Source organism: Mixophyes fleayi, chromosome 7, assembly GCF_038048845.1.
Source record: "Mixophyes fleayi isolate aMixFle1 chromosome 7, aMixFle1.hap1, whole genome shotgun sequence".
Lineage (NCBI taxonomy): Eukaryota > Metazoa > Chordata > Amphibia > Anura > Limnodynastidae > Mixophyes > Mixophyes fleayi.
In genome coordinates, this window is record NC_134408.1 from 24,148,682 (window position 1) to 24,173,969 (window position 25,288).

A 25,288-nucleotide genomic window follows, 5' to 3' on the forward strand; every position below is an offset into this window, starting at 1 on the left:
AAGAGTAGAAGAGGGGACGTATGAGTAATAATGAATTATCTCTCTCTATAGATTATCCCAGTGTGCCCTTACCTCGTGCCGTTCCCCCTTGTCTTCCGTCAGCAGGATAATGGCATCTGCAAGTGTTGTTGGTTGGGCTTCTACCTGCTCAACCATGACGAGCCGGGAACTATAAATAGCTAAAATATACCCCATGGGGTCGGGTACAGAGCGGCGATTATTACTGCTACCCGTGGGACTGGAAGCTAAAGAAAAACAAAACCAAGAGATGTATTGGTTAGATTCCATACTGCCAATGCATCCTTACAGAACAGCAATCAGGACTAACTTACCCTGGACTGTGGATGAGCCAACCACATTCACCGTATGCCAATGGTTAAATGCGCAACACACGACGGCGTACTCTCCAGGCTCCAGCATTACATCGCATCCTACAAACTTCTTCACTGCCCTCTTGCTGTGTGCCATTAGCTTACCCAACATCACCTTCCCAGCACCCCCTAGGGATGCCCGGAAAACCATGATGCAGAGGTCCAGGAGGTGACTGTCGACGGTGTCTGATCGTCTACAAGGGAAGAATGCAGTTACAATACGCATACCGCAAGACGACTTCAAGACCTGCCTTTTTATTAGGATCCTCAATACAGAGACATACAGCAAATGTTGCAGTACTATCCAGTAAAGGCAAGCCAATGTATGGGCATACCATCAATAATTGGGCACTGCCTGGCTAGTTTCTGCCCAATCACAAAATTAGTGGAAGATATAACAAGAAAATTATGATGCTTTATTAACTGTTGTATGTCGTGAATGGCATGGGTAGGAGATAAGAGGATGGGGTTATCTACTAAACTAAGGCACCATTATCAGGATATTTTGGTCATTTAAAAGCGTCCCTGGAGGGACACACTGGAAACGCATGCTTAAAATTTTAGTCTAACTGGGAGAAGTTGTGTATTCCAAAGTATGGGTGCAGCACTGGAGAAGTCTTGGAAGCTAAAGATAGAGGTGGTACTAAGGGAGGATTATAGGCATAGGTCATTGGCAACATGGAGAGCACGATCAAGGAGGAACAAACAGAGGCTAGAGAAGACATATATACGACGGTACAGTATTGTAAGGAAGAACCAGATTTCTAAATTGTATCATTGGAAAACAGGCTCAGTGGCTGGCAGAGTATAACAGTATAATAGTAAATCAGTTAGTAAGGATTATCTGTATGACAACTTTTTCCACCTTCTTTTTAATTGTCCTTACCTGCTGCCTTCCTGGAAGAGAGAGAACTCTACAGCTGTGCGCTCCACCACGGTGAGAGAGGTAACGGTCACTGGGACCGAGGCCCTGTTTGGGAAGGTGCCCTGAACCCTGACTTCATGCCAGTCGGTGTGGATTTTGCAGATATCGACGGAGTCAAAATACCTGTGGGGGTCAAAGTAGAGAGATGAGAGGCAAGTGGAAAATGCCCTTTTTTATTACAACACTTACAGTCATTGCTTAGATACACTCCTTTTTTATGTATCTAACATTACCTAGGTAGATCAATAATTATTTTGGGGGGCAACATAGATGGTCATTTTTAAGGACCTGTAGGTGGGATATCTACTAATAGTTAACAAACCCCTTCCCCAGAATTGTGATTTTCTTGGGGTCATTCCCCAAGATCCTGCTCTGACAGATGGCCCCAGATCTTACACTTGCATGCTCATCCAATCAGGAGCTGACTGCAACCTCCGGAACACACAGAACTTTACTGCAGCTGACCAACTCTAACATGGGCAAAAGGGGTTCATTTAACAAAAAGTATTGGATTAAAGTGGATAAACTTTATAAGTGGGCATCAGCTATGTGATGACTTCTGTTACTCTGCTAAATAAAACTGACCTAACATTACAAATCGTTTATTCACATGACTTCTGTTACTCTGCTAAATAAAACTGACCTAACATTACAAATCGTTTATTCACATCCTGTCTGCTAGTCCTGGTGATGAGCAGTCACTCACCGGATAAAGTCACTATACTCCATCCAGAAGACCCCTTCGCTGCTACCATGAGGCATCAATTCATGTTTCAGTGAAGATGGCCACATGGCCCACTCATCCGACCAGCTGCCGTTCCAAGAGAAGCGTCCCCAGGGGTTACGTAAACGGAGAAGGCTGGCAGGGAAGAATGGGAGGATTAAAGGGGAACTTGTCCAACAACAGGACCCTAGAGTGATAAACATTAGGTCTTCCTTCCACTGTATACTAACCGGGAACCATGGACATCTCTAACGTCCAGTATAGAGTAAGCGTGTCGAGGTCTTAGTCCAACAGTTTCATAAGCTGCGTCATCCACCTTCATGTTGCCTCCTCCGCAGGACGCTCCCATTAGAAACCTGGAGATACAGGAGGCAAACAGATGAACCCCATGTACCAGTGTACAGACAAAGCCCTCAACACGTGAGAAGATAAAAATAAATTCTATGTTCAACATCTACAACGCAAGTACATTCTCAAGGGATAGTAGCGTACTAAAGTCTATACAAACAAGAAGGGGAAAGGTTATTGTGCACAGTAGCTGGAGATTTAACTAACATACTCCGGAGGTGTTGAGAGGTTCTCCTACGCACTGTACAGGTTGAGCCGAAAGGAGCTGTACTAAGAGGGTTTGAGAAGAATGAGGACATGAAGGACCCTCTCACTTGATCTTACCCGGCTTCCTTAGAGCTCAGCATTTTGGCCCAGATAAGGTCTGTGTCCACCGTTTCCTCTCGGGGGTTAGTAGAGCTGACCTGAAGCATCAGGCTTTCACAAGGAGCTCCAGTCAAAGTGGCCAAGCCCTCAATGGCACGGCCAGCCTGGAGGGCAAAGTACGAGCCGTGAAGCTTTGCCAGTGCCTTTTCGATCAGAGCCACCCAGAGCTGCTTTCTTTGGGCCTGCAGGGAAGACCAATACCCAGAACGCTCAAACACAAATGACATTTAAATGATATCTCTATACTACAGCAGGATTTGGCTTTACCTGGGAAAAGAGTAAATATCCAGATTCATCACACGGCAACATATCATCCACCAGGACCGTGCTCCATGTCCCGTCTTTGCATAGCCGCACCTGATAGGCTCCTTCCGGGCAAATTGTCCTTGTGATCATCACCCTCTCCACCAGCTCCGGTCTTTCTGCCAACACAGCCAGAGCGCTCAGGAACCTACACAAACAAGGAGACGTCATCATATTCCTAACAGGATCAATGTTTCCACGGAGGTTATGATGTTTACATCAATTGCTTTTAGTAATTCAAACAAACACATTAAATTTCTGCAAATGTTATCTCCATCAATTAATAATCTAGCGCCCAGATACAGGACAAGCAAACCCACAGATACTTGTGTGCACGCTGACATGACACAGGTCGTTCAATAAAATCAAAGTCAGTAACACAACAAAAGGAAGACTAAGGGCATTTTGGAGGATCAGCAGCGGCTAGAGAGCTCGTAACTTAAACACAATGGAGGTCATTAAGGAAGCACAGGTGATGTGCACCACAGCCAAAGTGCAACAAGGAGGCAGAAAATGGATCTCTAAATAGAATTCCTGGGAAGGCAGCAATTTACCAGGATCCATAGACTTCAGGGAGTCACTTTAAGCTGCTTCACAACTACATTTCTGAGCTATCCGAGAATCTCTCCCACTAAACAATCCATTCCACATCTAATTACACCACTAAGGAGGAGATTCAATTAGACGCGAGGTGTCTGCAGAAAGTCCGTTAGACACCTTGCAGCTGAGATTTCACAGAAGGTTCCGCTCAGTTTTCCTTGCACTGGAAAGCGAGCGGAGATTCCGAACATAATTGTCAGCAATGGGCGTAGTGCGATGTCCACCACATCGCCGGCAACTGAATCCCCCCTTTACTGTGCGGAGAAAAAGATTTTAAAGAACTCAACCCACAACTAATTGGGTGGAGTTGAACATGTGTGGAGGGGCAGTGCCTGCCTGAAGTGGCAGCATGCCCCGACAGCGCCTCTGGTAGGCAGAGGAAGCTGTTGCACCTCTGGTTACCTAAGCCTCGGCTCGGTAGGTGACCTCATACAGCTACAGTCATGTTGTGACAAGATGCACATTCACCTGCGTCAGAAGGCTGGACGCTCTCTCTAATCTGGTTGTCTAATATACTAATTACTAACATATTGTTGCGTGTAACATAATTTATACACTGTCGGTCTGGGCTGTCAGTTTCCTGCTCCACAATCTTGTAGTGGACAAAGATTCCTGCTGGCCCTGCTTCTTATAATGTAACAGCGACCAAGCACAAGAGGCTGATGCTGCAAGAACTGGGTGCATTATAAATATTCATGCACCCACAACTTGCCTATTGTATTCAAGTAATCCAAAAAAGTTCCAGTTAAGGTATCCAAGTCAGTAGAGTGTAGAGGGAGGGAGAGGTCTACCTTGCTGACTGGTTTGAAGTTAAACAGCTTTTCCACAGAGGTTGAACATCGTCTAGCTCTATACGAGAGGTGAACATTTCACCACCAGCTGTGGAAAAGGTTTAAAGAACAGAACAAGAGCCGAGGTCCCTAGATGGAGAGGTTGAAAAACGTGTTGGAAGAATCCTATTGCTCTCCGTAGAGCCGGAACACTTTCTAACACTGCGGGGCGTACAGGCTCGCTGGATGTTTGAGCGTCGGCATGTGGCTGCAGGGAGGAATATAAAACAAAATAGCTGAGCTATTAGATAAAAAGGGAACAACATCATAACGGGCTGAAACACCGCTCCGTGCTAAGAGTTCCTATAAGTCTGGTGTATTTATTCTTTGATTAGAAATTATGCAAATACTGAGAGCTGTCACCAGGACATCTGCATATTCACCACTGCCCAGAGAGGAGCTTAGTAACTACAAGGAACTCCCACAGTCAGTTTACACTCACCCAAGCTTAAGTTACCAGGGAAATTAAGAACTTCAAAAACAAACAATGTTGTTTAGATATGTAGAAGAATTGCCTTGTTAAAAAAAATAAAAAAAAAATATCTATATATATCTATCTATATATTTTATTTTAGAACTATTTATTCGGGGCATATTCTGGAAATGAAGAGGGGAAATAAAAAGATGGACCCATCCACTATAGCTTTGGGAACAAAAATTATAAGTTAAGTGGGTTTTCAATGTATTGATTTTGATGCAAACGCCTGCAATGTTCAGTAAATACTTCCTTCTGTGCTTCTCAGCAATTTCTTTGTTACGCCTAAAAATGACATTGTACTGTTCTCTACTATGCAATGCAGACAGTACAGCACGCCTGTATCCTACCCATGAGCAACCAAACTAAACAAGTACCTGCTTGATATAAATACTTGGCTTAAAGGCACAGAAGGAAACCAGAAAATAGAGCAATGCTTAGTAAATAGGACTGCAGTAATATAAACAAACTTTTAATTATTATAGTTGGAGCCAATTAAGGGTAAATCTATTTAGTTTCATTGTTAGTTATTTCCGATATGTTAATTTGATGAAATATCTCTGCAATGCCTGAATAGAAATTAAATCTTAAAAGTCCAAGATTAATCCAATTTCTGCATTTTTTTTTGTGTAGTCACAGAAATATATAGTATTTATAATTTAGTATACTTAAAATAAATTGTCCCAGGATAAATAAAAGTTGCGGGTAAATGTATCAAGCTGCGAGTTTCTGGCGGATTTGAAAAGTGGAGATGTTGTCTATAGCAACCAATCAGATTCTAGCTGTTATTTTGTAGAATGCACTAAATAAATGATAACTAGAATCTGATTGGTTGCTATAGGCAACATCTCCACTTTTCAAATCCGCCAGAAACTCGCAGCTTGATACATTTACCCCTAGATGTCTGTTTAATAAATATCTTTCTATTTCATGTGCAGGATATGTGAAGGGCCAATAACAGGAAAGATCCTGCCCTTATGTACATGCTACTGAAGGAACATAGAAATAGTCGCTATACACAATAGGCTATCATGAATATCGGTCAACACACAAGATGGCGACTTTACAATCGTGCATCAATAATGCGCTTAGTTCCTAGAGATTTGATATGCTGCATCCTGAAGAATATTTGTTATTCCCAAAAAGGCTGCCTCTTGCATGTATACGATGGGTGCACTTTCAAAACAAATAAATGTGAGAAACGTTGGCCCGTTTACCACAACTTTGTTTCCCGGTACAAGAAGACTTTGGAAGCATCTTAAATGTACATGTCATTAGTGGATGTGCTCACCAGCAGTTTCCCAGCAGCCCTTGCAGGATGTCGGACGGTCGCGGGGTCCGAAAGACGGACCACTTGACTCCGCGGTCTTTGAAGATATTGCAGTTGATTTCTTGTGGCCGCAGCCACTGCTTCACCCGCTGTTGGACGCTATCAGACTCCGGAAAGCCGACGGAGGGAGGCCCAGGGGGAAAGCTGTCATCCACAAAATTTAACCTATTCTGGGATGGGGACAGCCAAGGGGACAACTGTCAGGAGGGGTAGTAGTGTACAGATAGTGTGAGAACGGGACAGAGGAGGGAGAGAATGAGAGAGGGTTAGTAAAGAATGAGAGGAGAATCCACTGAGGCTCAATGAACATCTGGGTCCAGAGCTGCCAGGATGGAAGGAAGTGGATACAGAACACTAGTGGAAGAGAAATGGGAAAGGGAAGGATGTGCGGCTAAGGTTGAAAATGAAAGGGGTTCAAAATAAAGCATGTCTATGTAGAATAGGAGAGAAGCTGAAAGAACAGATACATGGAAACAGACAGGGATACAAAATAAATAAAATCCCTTAAATATTAAAACAAACATTATTGTGTCATTCACAATACCAAATTTATTTACACTCCTTACTCTACTGGTTTTGGTCATAGTTTGGTGAAGTCATCATGTACACAGCCTTAAACAGCATGGAGAACGCTTATGAAAACTAATGCACAGGTAATTCTACAACAAGTGCTGCAACCAATCAGATGCTGTCAAATTTCTAGTACAGTTTAGAGAATGAAAGCCAATATCTCATTGGTCGCTACCATTTACAGTTACCTGCTCAGCAGTTGTCATAAGCGTCCCCCATTCCACTCTGCAAGAGGACTTTAATTGTGCACCAACTCTGGTGCGACGCATTTCGCTCCTTGCACCTATGCGCTTTTCACGGGTTGGTTGTAAAGTGCTAGGAGGCCGGACATTTACACTTTTGCACAGTGCATCGCTTCAGAGTTTTCCGCACACCGAGATGCACTACTAGTTTGTGGCACAATCTCCGGAGAGGGGGAACAGGATTTTTTTTTTGTGCACCGAGACAATAGTCTAGGTGCACCTATGACAAACGCGTTTCGCACAGGTACATTCAATGTGCTTCATAAATGAGGTCCCACGGACTGCTAACTGGTTGTTCGGGAGAAGCTTTGTTCCCTTTTGTACCGCACTGTCCCCCAACTATAAATACTATGATGGCCCTACAGCGGGTCTCCTGTTATTGCGATTAGTACGAATCCCTGTTCTCCAGGCCTTGCTGCCTACAGAGATCAAACTCTATGTACTAAATAAAGGCAGCACCTGCTGATTTAGATCTCTAAGCTGACTTTAGGCAGCGCATTGCATATCGTATAAAAGCAAATATAAATGAAATTTAAACATGGTTTCATTCTAAAATAATGAGGTTAGGATTTTCGGAACAAGAGCGCTGTCTCATGCAGGTCAGCACTCGCAGGGTTACACCGAAACCTCCTAACATGTCCTACATGGCCGGCACACGTTAAACAGAAACCACTGTGTTATTGTGTACACAGTAGTGTCATGTAATGTAGGGCTTTAACAAATGGTCAGGGTCAGTTTCACGTTTTGGTGTCAGGTTCACCTTCCGTCTCCTCATCAGAGCGCAGGTAAAGGTGCATTCAGGCCCGTTACAGAGATGGCTGCCCAATGTCTAACAGCTGATTGCGCTGGGGCTCTGACTGCCGCCCTACACATCTCACACACTAGAGAGATTGTTGGGTAAGTCACAGATGCGGTTAAATTACAGAGGAACAGAAACTTACTATTGTGAATGTCAAATTATTATTGCATCAATCACAGTTGAGAAACCGTTATCTTAAGCAAACTGCAAGGACAGCACCACGGTAATGGTGGTTGCCCAGTTGTGAAATACAAGGTTGAGTTTCCTTGAATCATGGAGCTATTTACAAATAAGGGTTTTTGTTCCCTTTCATTTGTAGCAACATGTTTAAAATATACTAAATTACATTTAAAAATGACCCCTCTCTCTTATCAGACTCCCTTTTGGGTTTCTAAAACTGCAGGGGGGAGACTTGGCGATTGTGTCCGTCTACGGTATTAATAACAAGTAACAGCATTTATTTTTCTGGATTACGGGTTTCCATTAAAAAAAATAAAAAATAATTCCAATACCTGTACTTGAAGTGTAATTATTTGTACTTCTGAGGTAGCTGTATTAATATACAATATAAAGGACCCTTCCCAGAAGACCCCTCCCCATTTCTTCTTCCTGTACTCTTACCTCCGATTTTCAGAATAAAACCAATTACATTTTTTATTTATAGAACTGCATTCACTGTTTTGAAGGTGTCAGTCTGTGTTTTCTTTTTTTTTTTTAATTCAACAGTGTGGCTTTAATAATTATTAAATAGTTTGGCGTGTATTGCACCCGGGGGAAAAGGACTATACGTTCTCCTCCCATGTCAATAATTATTAAATGTATTTCATTTACGACTACATCTACTTAGTGTTTTTCAGGCCAGAACGAGTCTAAGACCTGCCTCCATTACAGGCTGATCGGGTTCTGAGTAACAAATTTCCTTTTAATGACTTAGCTGTTGGCTATAAATATATTTTTTCACATAAGATGCAACTGATAAGAATGAAGGCAGTTGCACGAATAATTATTATGAAAAAAAAAAATATATATAATAATAATAATAATAAATTCCGGGGCATTGGACCTAGGCTGTCCATGACTGTGCGATTATGGTTGTATTAGGTGTATGGATAATCCTACGGACTGGCCACATTGTGGATGTAGGGATCAGTACTTGTTCTAGGAACAGATAACCACAGAAGATACAGTAATCAATGCTAGACAACACACTAAACAGTCATTATGATTAATAAATATAACAATGAATTTTAAAAATGGATCAGTCCCCGAGTCACAAAATGATTCAATGTTGAGTTAAACTGGTTTAGTCTACAAAATAGCTGCCTCCACCCTGTAGAGGTGATGGGTCTATTTTTATCAAGCCTAAGGCAGCTCACCTCTCGACAAAAGCTGACAATGTTCTCCCAAAGCTCCTTGGCCTCCCCTTCGTCCGTCTGCCTTCTGGTCTCGGCCCGGACGCTCTCTCTCCGCCGAAGCATTCGTGCCCCCAGCTTACGGTGCTGTGCCAGGTAGACCTGTGGAGTATGGCAAGCTACGCAGTTGGTGGATTGACACTCATTAAGGAGAGTACATGCCGGGCAAGCCCACTCTGCCCTACGGGGAGCCGGTACGGGTAGAACCGGTGTGTTGGAGGGTGACGGCAAGACCTCAGTTCCAGTTGGGCCATTGTCTTTCTCAAGTTCCCGCACTGCCCCACAGACTCGGCATCTGCTGGCACTGCCTAGGTTGCGCAAAGTGCATTTCCCGCACGGCCAGCTGGTGTCAGGACTTTGTGCCTCGGTAGATGTTGGTGTAGTGTCTGCTGGCGTTACTTCTTCTTCCAAAACACTCAGGCGTTTCGGAAGACGGCTTGGAGCAGGAGGAGGAGAAAGCAGACTATCCGGAGCCACCTCCCTCCTACTTCTTGGGACAGGAATATTATGTGGTCCAGGTGATAGTGGCAGCGATGGCAGCGGCCGTGGGGAATCTGGTTCACGTAGAGGAACGGTTGACTGCTCTTCTGCGCCTTGGAAGGCAGCAGGCGGTGGGAGAATTTCTGGAACCACCAGTGCCTCCGGTGGTATTTTGGGCAAGGACAATTTGCGAGGACCCCCACATGCTGAGCAGGAGTTGGATACGGGAGTGTTAAGTAGAGTGCAACGAGGACAGCTCCAACCTGCGCTCGCGACAGATGGGAGATTAGATACAGTCATGTCCTCCGGTTCGGACTCCTGGACAGGGGAACCGGCCTCCTCATGTGGCCCACCCGGGATGCCATTGGGAACAGGTGGAGGTGGCAAGAACCCACAAAGCTGACAGCCAGTAAGAGGGGGTGAAGGGTTGGTGGGAGTAAGATTGGAAAAGGTGCAGCGGCTGCAAGACCAACTCTTCTGTTCTGCTGAGCTCAGCCGCAAGATGTGGTTTAGATCTGGAAGGTGACGCGGAGCTTCGCAGATGGAGCAGTGGCGCTGCCCGTGGGGATTCAGGAAGGTACAACGGCAGCATGACCACTGCCCACAGGCAGAGGGTGCAGCCATGTGGACTGGAAGCCTAAGACAAGATACAGAAGTGAGGCTGGTTAGCAACAAATGAAAGGTGCATACTGTAAGGGTAAAGTGACTCATTCATCAGCATATTAAAAATGTAAAAGTTGCACTTTTCGCTCTTATAGCACCATAAGCGTAGTACTATTTGTCAAAAAGATAAATGGTTCAATAACTGCAGCCATCATATCTGACCTTGTATGAACACTTGGGTAGCTGCAGCAAGTTTCACAGACTGACCCACTTTAATACAAGCCACAGAATATAGCGGAAGCATATCTAAGTTACCCACTTATGTAGCAAATGGATCGTGTGGCTGTGCAGGGGTGATGGATTTAATATGTGTATCTGCAGAAAACTCACTTACTCTTTAGTATATCAAGAAATATTTCAGTTTAAATATCAAACATATTCTGTGTATAAGTTGTAAGATATGACTTTTCACCTAGATATTGTGCGCAGCTACTTTCAGCAGAGTAAGTGACTAAGCCGAGCGGATAGAAATTCCAATGAATGGCTGAGCACATGTGTAAGTAGACAGATGATACAATGGCCATGTACAGCAGCAAGTATCAGATATGCAGACAGACAACTTGTAATATATTGAAAAGTCTTGTAGAACACAACACATGCAGTGATTATTCAGCAATATATTCTAAATGATTAGTTTCTGAGAGCATGTTAAGACATTTTAGGCTGACTAGTGAGATATAGAACTGCTATTTCAGCATGTATGCTGCATGCCTGTATCTTGTGCCATGTCATAGCTTACAAGGGTATAAAACACCCTTGTAATTCACACTTCTTTGACCCTCACCTTGGTCTGAAACCAAGTGCCAGGATGTCTGAAACGGTCGACATCTGGACCAGAGTATGGAGTGTCGGGCTCACTAATAGTGGTTTTCCGGTCTGCATCCATTACTCTTGCAACCATCAATGAAGCAGAGTATTTCAGCATTAATTTTTAATCATTTGTATGTTCCGGTTGTTTTATTGTTGGAATTCTGAAACTATACATAATATTTCCAGGACAGTGACCCAACCACTGAACGAAATCAGTGAGCAAATTGGGCAAATGTCAGTGATCTAGTTGTTCAGGAGCAGAGTCCAACAACCAGAGGAATTCCTGGTGAAAAGGTGACTACACACACAGGAGTCATGTGACCTCTGGTTCCGTCTTCCTTCCTACCAGATGAAATGTGACTTAACAGGATGGGATTTTGATCAGGTATGACAAGCCCTCACATGGTACGATGTGACTGACGTGTCTAACCCTAACCACACTGCATGTGGGCAGCTGTACAGAATGCAAGAACCCTAATGTGGATCAAACATCAGCTTCAATAGATTTCAGCACTTATTGAAAGCAAAAAAAGTTCACTAGGCCAAAAAGGAAGCAGAGAGGAGAGCTAAAAAGATAGAGCTAATGTATGTGATATATATAGGGTGTGTACGAACATTAGTTTTACTGGGAGTGGAGGAAGGACAGAACAGATTGCTTACTCATGACATTCTGCTCATGCTGACTAATACCACGTGAGCTGTAAATAATTCTACAACTATCTGATCTTAGACTGAATATACCTTAAAGGTTGAAATGGATTTGGAACATGTCAACATAACAGACAGTTTTAGTAATTGGACGTTTGACTAAAGGTAATGCTATGCTGTAATATAATACATTCACATGTCCATCAGAACAGATAGTGAATCCATTTGGACGATGATCGCATCTGACCATGTGTCCAGTCATCAACCAGCTACGTGCCCTGCTCTATATGTGCCGTCTGTTCAGTAACTGTTAGCCTGTAATTTACCAGTATGTAACATAGACGTTGGTATCACAAGTATTGTGTCTGCAGATAAAACAAAATGATGCAGAGCAATAGAGCTCATTATATTATTATTGTTTATATAGTTCCAATCATATTTCACAGCACTCTAGAGAGAATATGGAATAATTCACATCAGTCCCTGTCGCACTGGAGCTTACATTCTAAATTCCCTACGAAACACACACACGTCCATATTTGTCAAAAGCCAATTAACCTACCAGTATGTTTTTGGAGTGTGGGAGGAAACCGGAGCACTCGGAGGAAACCCACGCAAACACGGGGAGAACATACAAACTCCACACAGGTAGGGCCTTGAGTGAAATGAGATCCATGACCCGAGCACTGTAAAGCAGCAATGCTAACCAATGTGCCACCCCATACACTAGGTCATATCCTTAGAAGAAGGCATAGATAAACTGGGAGATAGATCCCATCTGAACTCATTTGCGCCACAATGTAGAAATATATATACGGGACCAGAAATCTAAATACCTGGCTAAGGCTGTGATGAATGTAGATAATCAGAGCCATTTTAAGGATGACTAAACTCCATCATTTAAATAAACTAATAAAGTTCAAATACATTGTTCAGTGTAACCATTTCCACCGCAGTTCAGTCTGTCTTGAATAAAAATTGCCATTTCTATACAAGGCCTTGTACAATATAAGTACACTGTGGCCTTGTACACAATCTACTGAGAGTTGCAAGAAAAAACCCTAATAAAATACAATATTTCCAAGATTAGGAAAGCTTCTATTTAAATAGGGATGATCTAGTCAGTGCACGCATACATCTGTAATATTTTGCTATTCATGTTGCATGTTTCATAAACACACACGTGCAGAGAGTTTTAGGACAGAGAAACTAAACACTCATATGCAGGAAATGTTCACAGCAGATATTTAAGCGTACCTGTCATGCAGTTTAAAAAAAAAAAAAAATAACGTTAAAAGTACAGTCTGCTTATAAGCTTAATTGGAAAGTAGTTATTACAACAAATATTAATTCAGAAAAAAATGTTAGTTCCTGGGACACTGAGGTCATGTGATCATTCAGAGCCAATGCGCTAGAAGCTGACAGCTTGATGATGTCACAGGAGGTTATTAAGAGCACAGTGAACATGTTCCTGCCACTACACGAGTATTAATCTGAGTGTAAACATCACAAGTGTCCAGAACATGACTAACTTTATGCTGGAACGTAATAAGATGAATACAGAATAAACTATCCCGCTACCACACACAGAAAAAGTAAACATTTTTCGCCGTTTTATTCCTTTTAATATTTAAGCCCTAAAAAAATAAACCAGATATTTATTTTATTGCGGCCTCAACAGTAATCCGTCAATAAAAACGAGGGTGCGGACGGTGCAGAGTCTAAGTGTAAAATCAATGTTTGTTCGACTAATGCAAAACTCAGAGGGAGCAGGTTTGTTTTTCCCAGGTGTGGGGATGAGAACTTACACTATGACTAGCTGCGGATATAGAATAAGCCACAGATATAATCCTCTATGTATCCCAACGTTTCAGTAGTAATTTCTGAATCAGTAGTGGGCGATAAGCCCAAAAAATCATTTCCAGTCTGACAACAAAACCACTGAGTCAGCGCAATCTATTCACAGTCTAAGTAGCAAGTTTCAGTCCAAGATTGGTCAAGTTGGTAAGAAGACCCCCGTGTCCGGTCAGCTTAATGTACTGTTGGAGCTGTGTGGACATTTCATACTGCTGCTCTGATCTTATAGCTCAGTTCTACGTGTCCCTATAATATGAGGCCAAGGACCATCCTGAAATAACGTTTCTCCCATGTACTGTGCCAAGTTCTATTCAAGGACGATTCTAGGTCTGGTCAATCTGTGGCTCTCCATGTGTTGTGAAACTACAAGTCCCAGCATGCCCTACCAGCTATCAACTGCCTTTCTACTGGCAGAGCATGCTGGGGCTTGTAGTTCCACAATACCTTGAGAGCAACAGGTTGGACAGGCCAGGACACGAGTGGTAGTAGAATTTGTATAAACTCCTGTAAATAAAAACCACTCTGTGAATTATAAGGATATCACATGTGAAGTTTATATAAGTTTCGATAAGTTTAATTTTCACTTAGCCCACCAGGCTTCATGCCTCTAGTTTGGATCACAAATAATGATATGATCGGCTACACTTTCGGCCAGACTGTCTGGCATTGCCTACAATTAGATTGAACAAACGTTGATCAGATTTGATCTGAAAACATGGTTGGCTCAGCTTAGGCACGGGACCACAGGGACCCAGTCCCTTGCAGTGCGGTCATTTGACCCATGCATTGAACGTCCCTATGCACAGGCCTTTCCATGTGGGGAAAAATAGTGCACAGCACAGGCAATGCAGCGAGTGCACAGAGTAATCACATTGGCATGTGTGGTAACCCCAACAAAAACATTCTGTTATGGGTGGAAGTTAACAAGATAATATACAAAGTTATGCATATGTCTGGTGCTGTCGGGCCTCTCACAAAGGCTACAATGGTCCAACATTACACTCCTCTCCTACTAAAGGAGGGCCTTATCAAACAGACAGCGGGGTTCTGAACTGTTCCCAAATGTAGAATATTGGGAGGTATTAGGATGGGAAGGAGTATCGTCAACACCATCAACTGCTTGAATCGGGCAAGCATTAGCCGGGCTCGTCCCAAAATGACATTTTAATTTTGGGTGAAATTATTTTACCCTACTATAGGCCACTAGATGGAGAAAACTGAAATATATATATATATATATATATATATATATATATATATATATATATATATATATATATATATATATATATATATATATATATATAACGTCAGTTCTGTCATGGTTTGAGGATATTATATATCTGTAAACAAGACCAGGGGGTATATTTACTAAACTGCGGGTTTGAAACAGTGAAGATGTTGCCTATAGCAACCAATCAGATTCTAGCTGTCATTTTGTAGAATGCACTAAATAAATAACTAGATTCTGATTGGTTGCTATAGGAAACATCTTCACTTTTTCCAAACCAGCAGTTTAGTAAATATACCCAAAGATGTTTTTTTTTTCATATTGGATGAACTTGTATCTTCGGTTTGGTGGTAAGAAGAAAAATTTGCTCCACATAAAACATTGTGCTCGTTCTACTGATTTGTCTGGATTACAAATAATATTTCCATTCCTCCCCCCAGGCTACAATGCCCAGGTCTGTGCTTCTGTGTCCACAAGACTCAGAGCTAAATCACTTTCCTATTACACGGCTGTAAGTACAGGGGGTGGCAGATACAAATTGTATGAGCATAAAAATTATCTTATTTTATGTTCTATTGAGCTGGAAAATCTGATTTGTATCAGGAGGTGTTTCTTGGGAGGTGTAATTCTTATCTTGCTCAGCGTAATGCCAGTGGCTTCTTATGCAAATGAAGGGGAGACACCCACAGCAGATATTCTAAGTCGGTAATGAATACAACAAACAATTCATCTCCTGTTACCACCGTCAACTATCCAAAGCTTAATTTGAGGTTGTAAAAGACATAGATGCCCTTGAGCTGTATATTCCAGCTCAGGTGTGCAGGACAGCTCCACTATAGACATACATATGCAGTGTATACCAGCGTGTGCCTGTACAACAGCTGTGACTGCTCTGGGTTCCTCTGAAGTCATGCAAGACCCTGATCCAAGTACAATCCGTTTCCCTTGCAGAGGCAGATCTGAAAATAGCACCGCAGGGATTTTACGATTTCTTAAGGAGCAACAGAAAGGAGGAACTGGTAAAGGTCAAACTTGATTAACCGGTGCCTTATTTCAACCACAAGAAGTATGTATCGGGAACACGATCCCTGTCTATGATATCACTGTATGCATCATGCTTGCTCTGGCTGGCGCGGGGGGAAATTTTAAGAGTCAGCTTTTTCTATACAAGGCAAGGGAGCTGTGTTGTGAGAACTGAAGGACAATGTAGCTGTCTAGTTACAAATGCAAGTACACCCATCGACCCAGTGGAAGCAGTCAACGCGTGTGCCGAATAACGAAGCCTACCGATTCACCAGTGACGTCGATGAGGCACGGAGTGCCGAGTGCCTCAGTGATCTTGCGGTGAATTAATAGGCTTCACTTTTCGCTGGTATGAATTGTTTGGCTGCATACTCACATAATGGTTGTTTCCAACACGTGTATGCGATGGGTGTATTTTAAACAACATTTTAGCTGGGGGAAGACCGGACATATCATAGCTGTTTGTCCACTGCCAAGTGCAGGGGACATACAGCCAGCGATAGAGGAGGCACCTGTCCCTCCCATGTGGACGGCTTAGTGTAACTTTCTCCTAGCCTAAGCAAAACGTGCGGATCAGGATAATCAGATCTGTAAAGATTACACAGGCTGGGAGGAAGAAGGGTTAAAGCAATACAGCATTTCAGATCCCAAAGTGCTTTATTATTTTTCGTACTAGTTGCATACAATGTAAAAAAAAAAATAAAAAAAAAAGTGTGACTGTGAAATAAAACTGCCAATAATAAAAAATAAACATTGTAAAACAGTCGGTGCAGTATATAAAAACATATTTTAGTGAGCAATAAACTTTGTTTTTTTTGCAGTAGTTTTATATCCCTACCCTACTTTTAAAGCTTGTGATAGATCGATCAGGTTATAAAAAGGTGTCTACATTCACTCACCAACTTAAGATTTGAAATTGTATCTTCATTACAAATCAATAGTCATTTAAAAGGCATTTTATTTTTAACAAAATGTAAATATTATTGAACTGTACCAATTTTTACTGAGTATTTGCTATATTGATCTGTGAATTTCACATTGCTACATCATTGGATGTGTGGCAGGAAGATCCAATACTAAGGTATTATTTGTCATAACGACTTTCATCGTTAAGAGCGTTTCACCAAACACACATCATTACCGCTGGCTTTATAGTACACGGTTACAATGTACAGGCATTAGACTAAACTTTTGTTCTTTAAATGTTGCAGAATACTGCTCTGCTGGCTGGGTAAGGACAGCTGGCATCGCAGCTCAGAAATAGTTGGCACTCGGGAGATTGCGTATTCCCCGCTTAATCGTCTGTTTAGTACTGACAGTGGTAGTGCCAGCCTACACTAGCCCACACACGGCTTGATATTTAATAATAGGGCTGTGTATTTTCTACCATCCATCTATCAGGCAGCCAGATGTGTCAGGGACTTATAAATAGACCACTGACAACAGCACAAAAATCTGTACAGTTCCATTATAAGCAGCCAGTGCTAGCCCCCACCTCCCTGGGCACCCCCAAATTACACACTGCTGAATAACACGTTAATAACAAGCTAACAACAGCATTAGCACAAAAGCTCTCCTATGCACATGAGCAATAAATTAAATAAAGATAGGATTATTATATATGCCAAATAGACAGCAATGCAAAGCCAAACAGCATAGAAATAACATACCACTCACAACACCTTCTTACCTGTGCGTCCTGTACATTGGTATGACCGTGCCCTGCCATATGGACCCCGGGGCCCCGCTTCTATGCCAGCCCAGCAGGCTGAGTCCAGGGTATGCTGTGCCCATGGTGCCATGGTGTGACTTGCCCTCTGCTGCCAGGGAGGACGCTGAACTCCCCATGTGTGCCAACTCCTGCCCGACCTCACACAACTTATCCCGGGCTAGTTCCGAGGCAGTCACACAGGAAGTGCCAGGGCATCGGGAAGAGAGACGGGGAAAGTGTGAGAGCTGTAGCAGAAGGGAAGGGAATGAGCAGAGAGAATGGGCACAGCTGTCAGGAGGGAGGGACAGATAATTAAGTAGAGAGGGGAGGGAGGGTGAAGGAAGGCATGAGATGGAAGGGAATCACCTTCATCAGATAGAAAGGAAGAGAAACAAAAGTTGGAGAAGTGACTAAAATGACAATGGAATATACAGCAAAAGGTCACACACGGCTCTGTCACTACTGGGTGACACCATGACACGGACACAAGGCATGTACGGCACACATGAGGTGAAGGAACTGGTCTTACAGCATTCACATGTATTTACAGGACGTGCAACATCGTTACATCACACTTGTATGCAAATAAATACTTGTAAAGAGGACACTCTATTGGCCATAAACCAAGCTGTAAAGAGAGCATAAAACAGAACCGGAGATCTGCGTTCGTTCCAGAAATGTATCTACAGGCATGGTTTATGGAGAAACGCAGACGTACCATTCAGCATAACCCTGACCCCCACTGCAACCTGGGAAGGGCAGTGACAGAAGTTATTTCAGAATTCTGCAATTATGTGACTCAGAAACCCCAATGTTCCAAAGTGAGGATCGGTTCTGACAGTTTAACATTAAAGCTAATGGGCAACGTATACAACCTGCTTTAAAGATCCCCATGCAGTACGAGGGGCAGCAGAATCTCTAACACCGTGAACCCCTGATCACTTTATTGTTACACTGGGGAGTGTACCCGCGTTCTATTTAAGGTATTTCTTCCCTGTTAATTATAAAGAGCACAAGCCAAACCCCACAGTCGGCAATCAATAACAGTCAGTCAAGGCACACAGGTAAAGAAAAGGCTGGCTATGAATCACTATATGAATCACTGTTTTGGAGGATCCTCACAGCTCACCTCTAATGCTACAAAAACAGTCTTATCAGTCTCCTCTTTAGGACATAATGCATGTGGCAAGTATGATTCATTATATACAGATTAGGTCACAAAAATATTAGCACTAGATTACACAGATTATATATATACTGCTTAAGAGAATGACATTATCAATTCCAGGGGGGAGAGAGAGTTGACAGTGCTAACACTTAGGTTGTATAAAGAAAAAGAAAGCCAGTGTAACAATGTATCATCAGGGATGCTGACCTAAGATTAGTGCAGAGAGGCTGGCGTTACCCACCCCCCCCCCCCCCCGACCATCTAACAGAAGTATAACAGAAGCTGGCACTGCCAGGGATGTCAATGTTCTGTCTAATGATGCTGCAAGTTCTGAGTCTGCATCCGATGTGTCTCTCACATACAGATGGCGGAGGATTAATGCAGATCAGACCTTTCTGTATAAAATGACATTTGCAGGCCTACAGGAGAATTTCCCCTTTATGTAAAGAAAACAATAGAGTAGTTGGTAAAGAATTTATAGCAATATACAGTAGCAGCGCTTACAGGGCATCAATCAATGGCACATTCTGCATGGAAAGTCCTTACATCAACAGATTCACGTTCCTCTGCATTTTACTTTACGTCCCCTTTAGGACTCGTTCGCAGTTGTTAAAGTGCTTTCCTGCTGCCTACACCTGACGGGCGCATTAAAAATAAAATGAAGGTTTTTTTATGGGAAAGTTCCCACCACAGCGTTCAAAATCAGTAATGCTGCGTTTATCATTTTAGAATGTGGTATAAACCACTTATAACGCGTTGTTGTGCACATCCTGTACAAAGGATTGTACTGGTTAAAACACAGACAGGTCAGGCACATAGAAAAGCCATGAAAACAGCATCAGTAAAATGTCACGCGATTGCCTTCACGTGTTCTCATATTCCCAGCACATTTGTGTGAACAGACCCTCAAGGTGTACCCAGCTCCTATACACTATTATGTACTATAAATGCCAGGACCAGAAAGGTTTGTAGTGGAGATACAAGGGAGGGTTCAATTAGCCCCAAAGTGTCAACGGAACGAGTTCGCGGCAGAGATTTGAAAGAAATCTCCGCTTATTTTTCCTCGTAATTACCAGCATTGTGCGATATCCGTGCCACATCGCCGGCAATTGACTTCCCCCCACAATGTAAAGTGAATATGCTAAAAGATAGAGTACGGCATTTAACTTTTAGGGGCATATTCAATTAGGTTTCCAGTCCGCGGTAGTATCGACGGTAATACGGTACCACAATAACACAGATTTTTCTACACAACCCTATGGGGTGCACACGAAAATTCACGTTATTGCGGTATTGTGGATTGACTTCGCGGCCCGTTCCCGCGGATCGGAAACCTAATTGAATACGCCCCTTACAGTGTTTAAGGTTTCTTGTTCTTTAAGCTTTGGAGAATCCCCCCATCCACCTTGCACTGGGAGTAAATAATGTGTCACAGCAGTGAAAGGCACCAGGTGGCCCTAGGGCCACACGTGGCCCCGTGAGCCTTCACTTTTCGCCCCCCCCCCCCCCCCCGGCTCTTTCCTGCTTTGTCAGACATGTATCAGCTTGTAACACTTGTTGCTGGTATGTTATTACAGATAGGTGTCTTTCTTCGATTAAACATGGTTTTAACTTATTATTGAGCTTAAAGTAAAAGTGTGGCCCTTTTGAAGGACTAGAGGGCCCTTGAACTGCATCTGGCTGCCTATCACAGTGTTACAGCATTAAGGGAGCCTCCGTAAGCCAGGGACGCAGTAAGTTCAGCTGTGAGACTCCGTCCTCTGCCAAACGTATGTTTCAGGGGGATTCTAGAACCTCTAAAAACAACTAATTACCAGACACATCTGCAGTGGATCCACAAAACAGGGAAGGACGCAGCAGGAAACAGCATTTTCTAAGCACAGAGCCAAAAATACAGAAACTGAGTGTACATGGTAATCTTGCTAGATATGTGCATTATATAAAACTATTGCATTATAAACAACAACTAAAGTAAACAAAACACATGTATGTAAGCTTACAAATGCTGACAGAAATCGACATGTTTAAAATAACACTTTTAGTGAAAACAGATTCCCCAGTTTGGTGGGTCTGGATACCCCTCTCACTTGTCTAATCGGAAAGGAAAGGGGGGTGCTTGGTTTTCTCCTTCAATGGATAGACCGCAGAGAAACTATCAGGTAATGTGCAGTTCCTTCACATTTCTATAGATGGCGCTGTCACAACAATCTATTTAGATTGTACGTCCCGCCAGGCCTGCTGGGACTTGTAGTTCTACAACAGCTGTCACACTACAGAAGGCAGAAGTCTGATTTTAGACCCTGCATGTTTTTGACCCTTTTAAGTTATACTTACACGTAATAAGCACATTCTTATGACCACACACCATCACCATGGATGTACTCAAATATAGTGATTTATAAGTCAAGGTTTAGTGAGATTTTACCACAGATAGAATAAGGGCTGAGACTGAGCATAGCGTGTTATGTAACCTCCCATCTGCTCAGACTATTCAGTTATGGACAATATAAAGGACATAAATATACAAAGAAATATGTCATTATTTATATCCGTTCATTGCAATGTATTTAATCATCTTCATATATGAAACGTGTAGATATATTCTATTGACATAAAGGTCCATCTTCGGTCCACTGAAAATTTAACACACTAGAAATCAGTTCATATTAAACACTGATTTCTATTTGCATTAAACTGTACACATTTAAGCAAATTGTATTGGTAAAAAGGTTTAGTTCAGTATGTGTGTGACAAAGGTAGTGCAAGGTTTGTCCAATACATGCACCAGATATGGAAACTTATCATGACTACAGAAGAGATGTATAGGAACCTTTGTCACTGTGCCGATACGAGGAGAGGTGTAAAAGTGCTGATATGGCAATGTGAGGCAGATTCCTTTCCCTCATTAGGCGTGGTACACACTACCGTGTTTTCAGACAATCACATGATAAACGACCATTCAGCCCGATATCACATTAGTGTGTACGCTGCAACGATCATTGTACCAATGCACATTTTATCGCTTCATTTGATTTTTAAACTGAACTAAAAATCTCAGTCAACGATGGAACAATGTCGTTCAAATTCTGCAGTGTGTACGCACTCAGGACCGGCAGTGTCCATATATCTACACAGAGTGTGCAGAGTCACCATCTTTTCAGCTGATGGTTATGACAGATGAAGAGCACAGACCTGAAGGTAAATCATGTAAAACGTGTATAGTGTGTACACATGAATCAGCTGCTGATCGGGACTTTCAGTCGTTGGTGAAATCATTAACGATATCGCATCGGGAGAACATTTCTGTAGTGTGTACCCAGCCTTAGACACGGTGAGGGTCATACCATTCTCTGCATTTAACCAGCAAGCGCCTCATTCAGAGATAGGAGTAAATCCAGTTAAACTGGGAAAATTTCACCTTGTAGCTGGATTTACGGTTATAACTGCACATGAGGCACCAAGTGAGCAGTTGTGGAAGGACTAGGAAACAACAGGAAGCTGTAAATTGATCAGGGGTGGCTGGAGGGGGGAGAACAATGAATGGAGTGATTGGTAAGAGGGATGGTATCTATGTGCTGTACCTCATCTATGTGTAAGAGACATTTCTTTTTCCTGTACAGGGGCAAACGCAGGATTTGCAGAGGGGGGTTTCCAGGCACTAGGAACCCCCCCCCCCTCTCCTCGGTTTGCCTATGCTGTATGCAACACGCTTATTCCATCCTAATCGCACATAACTGAGCTGCGTCTTGGACAGAGGCGAACACAATAATGTACAATACAGGAAGCAAACTAGGAACCAGTTTGACCTTTTAAAGATTGAGAATAGAGAGAAGAGAAGAATATAGGGATCACCCCAAAACTAAATGTCTTAAGTAAACCTAACAAGTTACTGACCGGCAAATACCACGGGAGGAATTTCTGAAACCGGTTTGACAGGTAACTAGAAAAGGTGTTGTTGCCCATAACAACCAAGCAGATTGTGTTATTTTTCTAGTACACTTGAGAAAATGAAAGCAAATGTCTGACTGATTGCAACACTTTTCTACCCACTTGTACATTTATTTGGAGGACATTAATGACAAGTGAGGAGTGATGAATTAAATGCAATTCCATGACTGCATTGATATAAAATATGCATCAGCAAGTATAATATACGAGTTCCTTATCATTCTAGCACCCCCTTGTTTACATGGTAGGTGTCATTACACCTGTACATCCTGTCTGCGGCACAATCCAAATTGAGACTGGAGGGAGAGGGAATCCTTATGACCCCCAACAGTGGGTCTGTGGTTACAGCTTGCAGCAACTGTTCTCTACAAATAGCCGTACATGACTTCTGACTGTCTGTAACTTTAAATAGTAGTTTAACACTTTCACCAATAAGAGGATCCGTAGTAGAGATGGAGCCATGCAATAAATGGCATTAATTTATAGTGGCTAACTGTCCCTAATTTCCAGTGATGGTGCCAAGTTTTAAAAAATTGTCCCTATTTTTAAATAAAACTGCATAAAAAGAATGTTTTTGGTTTCCTGCATTTTTGTAGCAATTCTTACAATATGTTCTTATTTTCTGGGCTTTAAATGTTGGTACTTAAGACTATTGCAGAAAACGATTTAAAGTGCAAAAATACCTTATAATGAAATTCAGTATATAGGACATGATGGGGAATGTATTGCTCCAAGGTCTGCTATTGTACATGAAGTGCTTAGATGTTGTGGACTATGTTATGCCCCACACTAGGTAACCAATGACCGTTCCCCTATTATTAGCCATGTGATAATAAGTATTATTGGGTGTTGATGGTTAGTTATGGAAGTAGAGGTGTAAGATATTCTGTATAACAATCACAACATGGTACTACTGTACGATTCTTTATACGACTTCCACAATAATAACGAAGAGATGGAAATTTGAACTTCCAGCCTCGTTTTGATAGGAGCCTGAAATAACTGCTCTGTGCTGTTGGGGATCCTGCTCCTTCCACTATATAACTCTCAGTCTGTGGATTCCTAAAAGAATAACCCGAGTGCCATAGGAAGGAAGGCTGGGATATAGCCCTAGAATGAACAGCTGGCTCCTGAGCAGAACAATGTCATGTCCATCTACTTAGGAGCCAGCTATCAGTTCCTGTTATGTATTGGGTCCACAGCAGCACGGTGCTGTCTATACCAACCGTCACTATATTATCAAAACAAAGCATTAAGTGAAACTGTTAACAAGGAAGTGTGCAAAGAGTCAGCACGAATCACTGACTTCAGTGGAACTTCAGAGACAGTCAGATCCAGTAAACAGAAGGGTACAAAATATTAGAATACTTCTTTTACTTTATTTCCTAGAACTTCTTTCACAGTGATGAGTGCACAATTCAGAAACTATATCTCTGCCTGTATGTCAGCTATTCTTACCTCTACTCAAAGACCCCCCCAACAGGTCATGTTCTGAGGGTTTCCTGTATAATCTATCTTAGTTCTCTCATCAGTTCCTAGGTAGGTAAATCCTTAGAACATAACCTATTGAGTGTCTTGGGAGCAGAGAGATCCTAGTCTACACGCCACAGTACCTGAGCCAAGGACACAGGGATGTTATATAGCCGTTAGTGTAGACGACTGCTGACCAAGCAGAATATCCAGGTAGTCGCACACCCAGGACATCCTGGCAGACCAGACGCGACTAGCCAGCCTCGGTGCCGGTGTGACGGAGAATGGGCAAGTCTGCTGGGGACGTTTCCCCATGGGAACAGACAGAGGGGAAACCGTATGCTCCCTTCACAATAACATCACTACTATATAATGTTCTCCATACTGTATAGCCAAACCTACATACCTGCACTAAACAAACATACATAAGTCAAATAGACATACATGCAAGATGAAATTGGTAAGAGCTGTGTAAATCTCTAAAAAAAACAACAAAATTCATTGAACAATATACACAATATCTCACCATACACAAACAGATATGTAATAATTGATTAATAATGTATCACATACCCATCACTATAAACCAGTGTTATAGCAAAGATCGGCTCTCCCAAATGCCGTGAGTACAAGCGCTTAGTCTACCGAAAGACACTGCCATGGGACCCATGGCTGATAACAGAGCAATCATTTGCATTCAGCAAATGTAAACATAATACCAATCATCTGTCTGAGACCTTCACATATACATTTGTAAATGCTATTAGCAGCGCTGATGTAAAGTAAAGGCAACGGTGTGTTAGGTTTACCGGCCCTACAGAACCTCATTTTATAAACAGAAGTATTGATAGGGCTCTAAAGAAGCCAGTTACTCTGTGACATTAAACAACCAGATTTTCTCATTTCACAGTCTATAACCTGTGCCTATATATCCCCATAAATCTCTGTCCTCTGCATCCTGACACCTGTTCCTTACTATCTACA

At 42.4% G+C, this 25,288-nt stretch overlaps 1 protein-coding gene and 1 long non-coding RNA gene across 5 annotated transcripts in view; one reads left to right on the plus strand and one right to left on the minus strand.

Moving 5' to 3' along the window:
- LOC142097504 (uncharacterized) overlaps window positions 1–6,271 on the plus strand; it is a 74,064-nt gene extending 67,793 nt beyond the window's left edge. The window contains exon 3 of the long non-coding RNA XR_012678195.1: window positions 5,881–6,271. This is a non-coding gene — a long non-coding RNA (uncharacterized LOC142097504). The remainder of the gene's footprint in view (window positions 1–5,880) is intronic.
- The window catches only part of CAPN15 (calpain 15), a 34,326-nt gene that overhangs the window by 3,783 nt on the left and 5,255 nt on the right, over window positions 1–25,288 (minus strand). For 2 of the 4 annotated variants that reach the window (XM_075179385.1, XM_075179386.1), the window contains exons 2-11: window positions 17,698–17,963; window positions 9,260–10,412; window positions 6,234–6,442; window positions 3,002–3,185; window positions 2,693–2,916; window positions 2,251–2,376; window positions 2,003–2,155; window positions 1,258–1,419; window positions 333–565; window positions 73–245 (exon numbers count right to left, since the gene is read on the minus strand). In XM_075179385.1, the coding sequence (XP_075035486.1) occupies window positions 73–245; window positions 333–565; window positions 1,258–1,419; window positions 2,003–2,155; window positions 2,251–2,376; window positions 2,693–2,916; window positions 3,002–3,185; window positions 6,234–6,442; window positions 9,260–10,412; window positions 17,698–17,855 (2,775 nt within the window). In that variant the 5' untranslated portion in view covers window positions 17,856–17,963. The remainder of the gene's footprint in view (window positions 1–72; window positions 246–332; window positions 566–1,257; window positions 1,420–2,002; window positions 2,156–2,250; window positions 2,377–2,692; window positions 2,917–3,001; window positions 3,186–6,233; window positions 6,443–9,259; window positions 10,413–17,697; window positions 17,964–25,288) is intronic. The other 2 variants (XM_075179387.1, XM_075179388.1) reach the window with 1 other exon arrangement.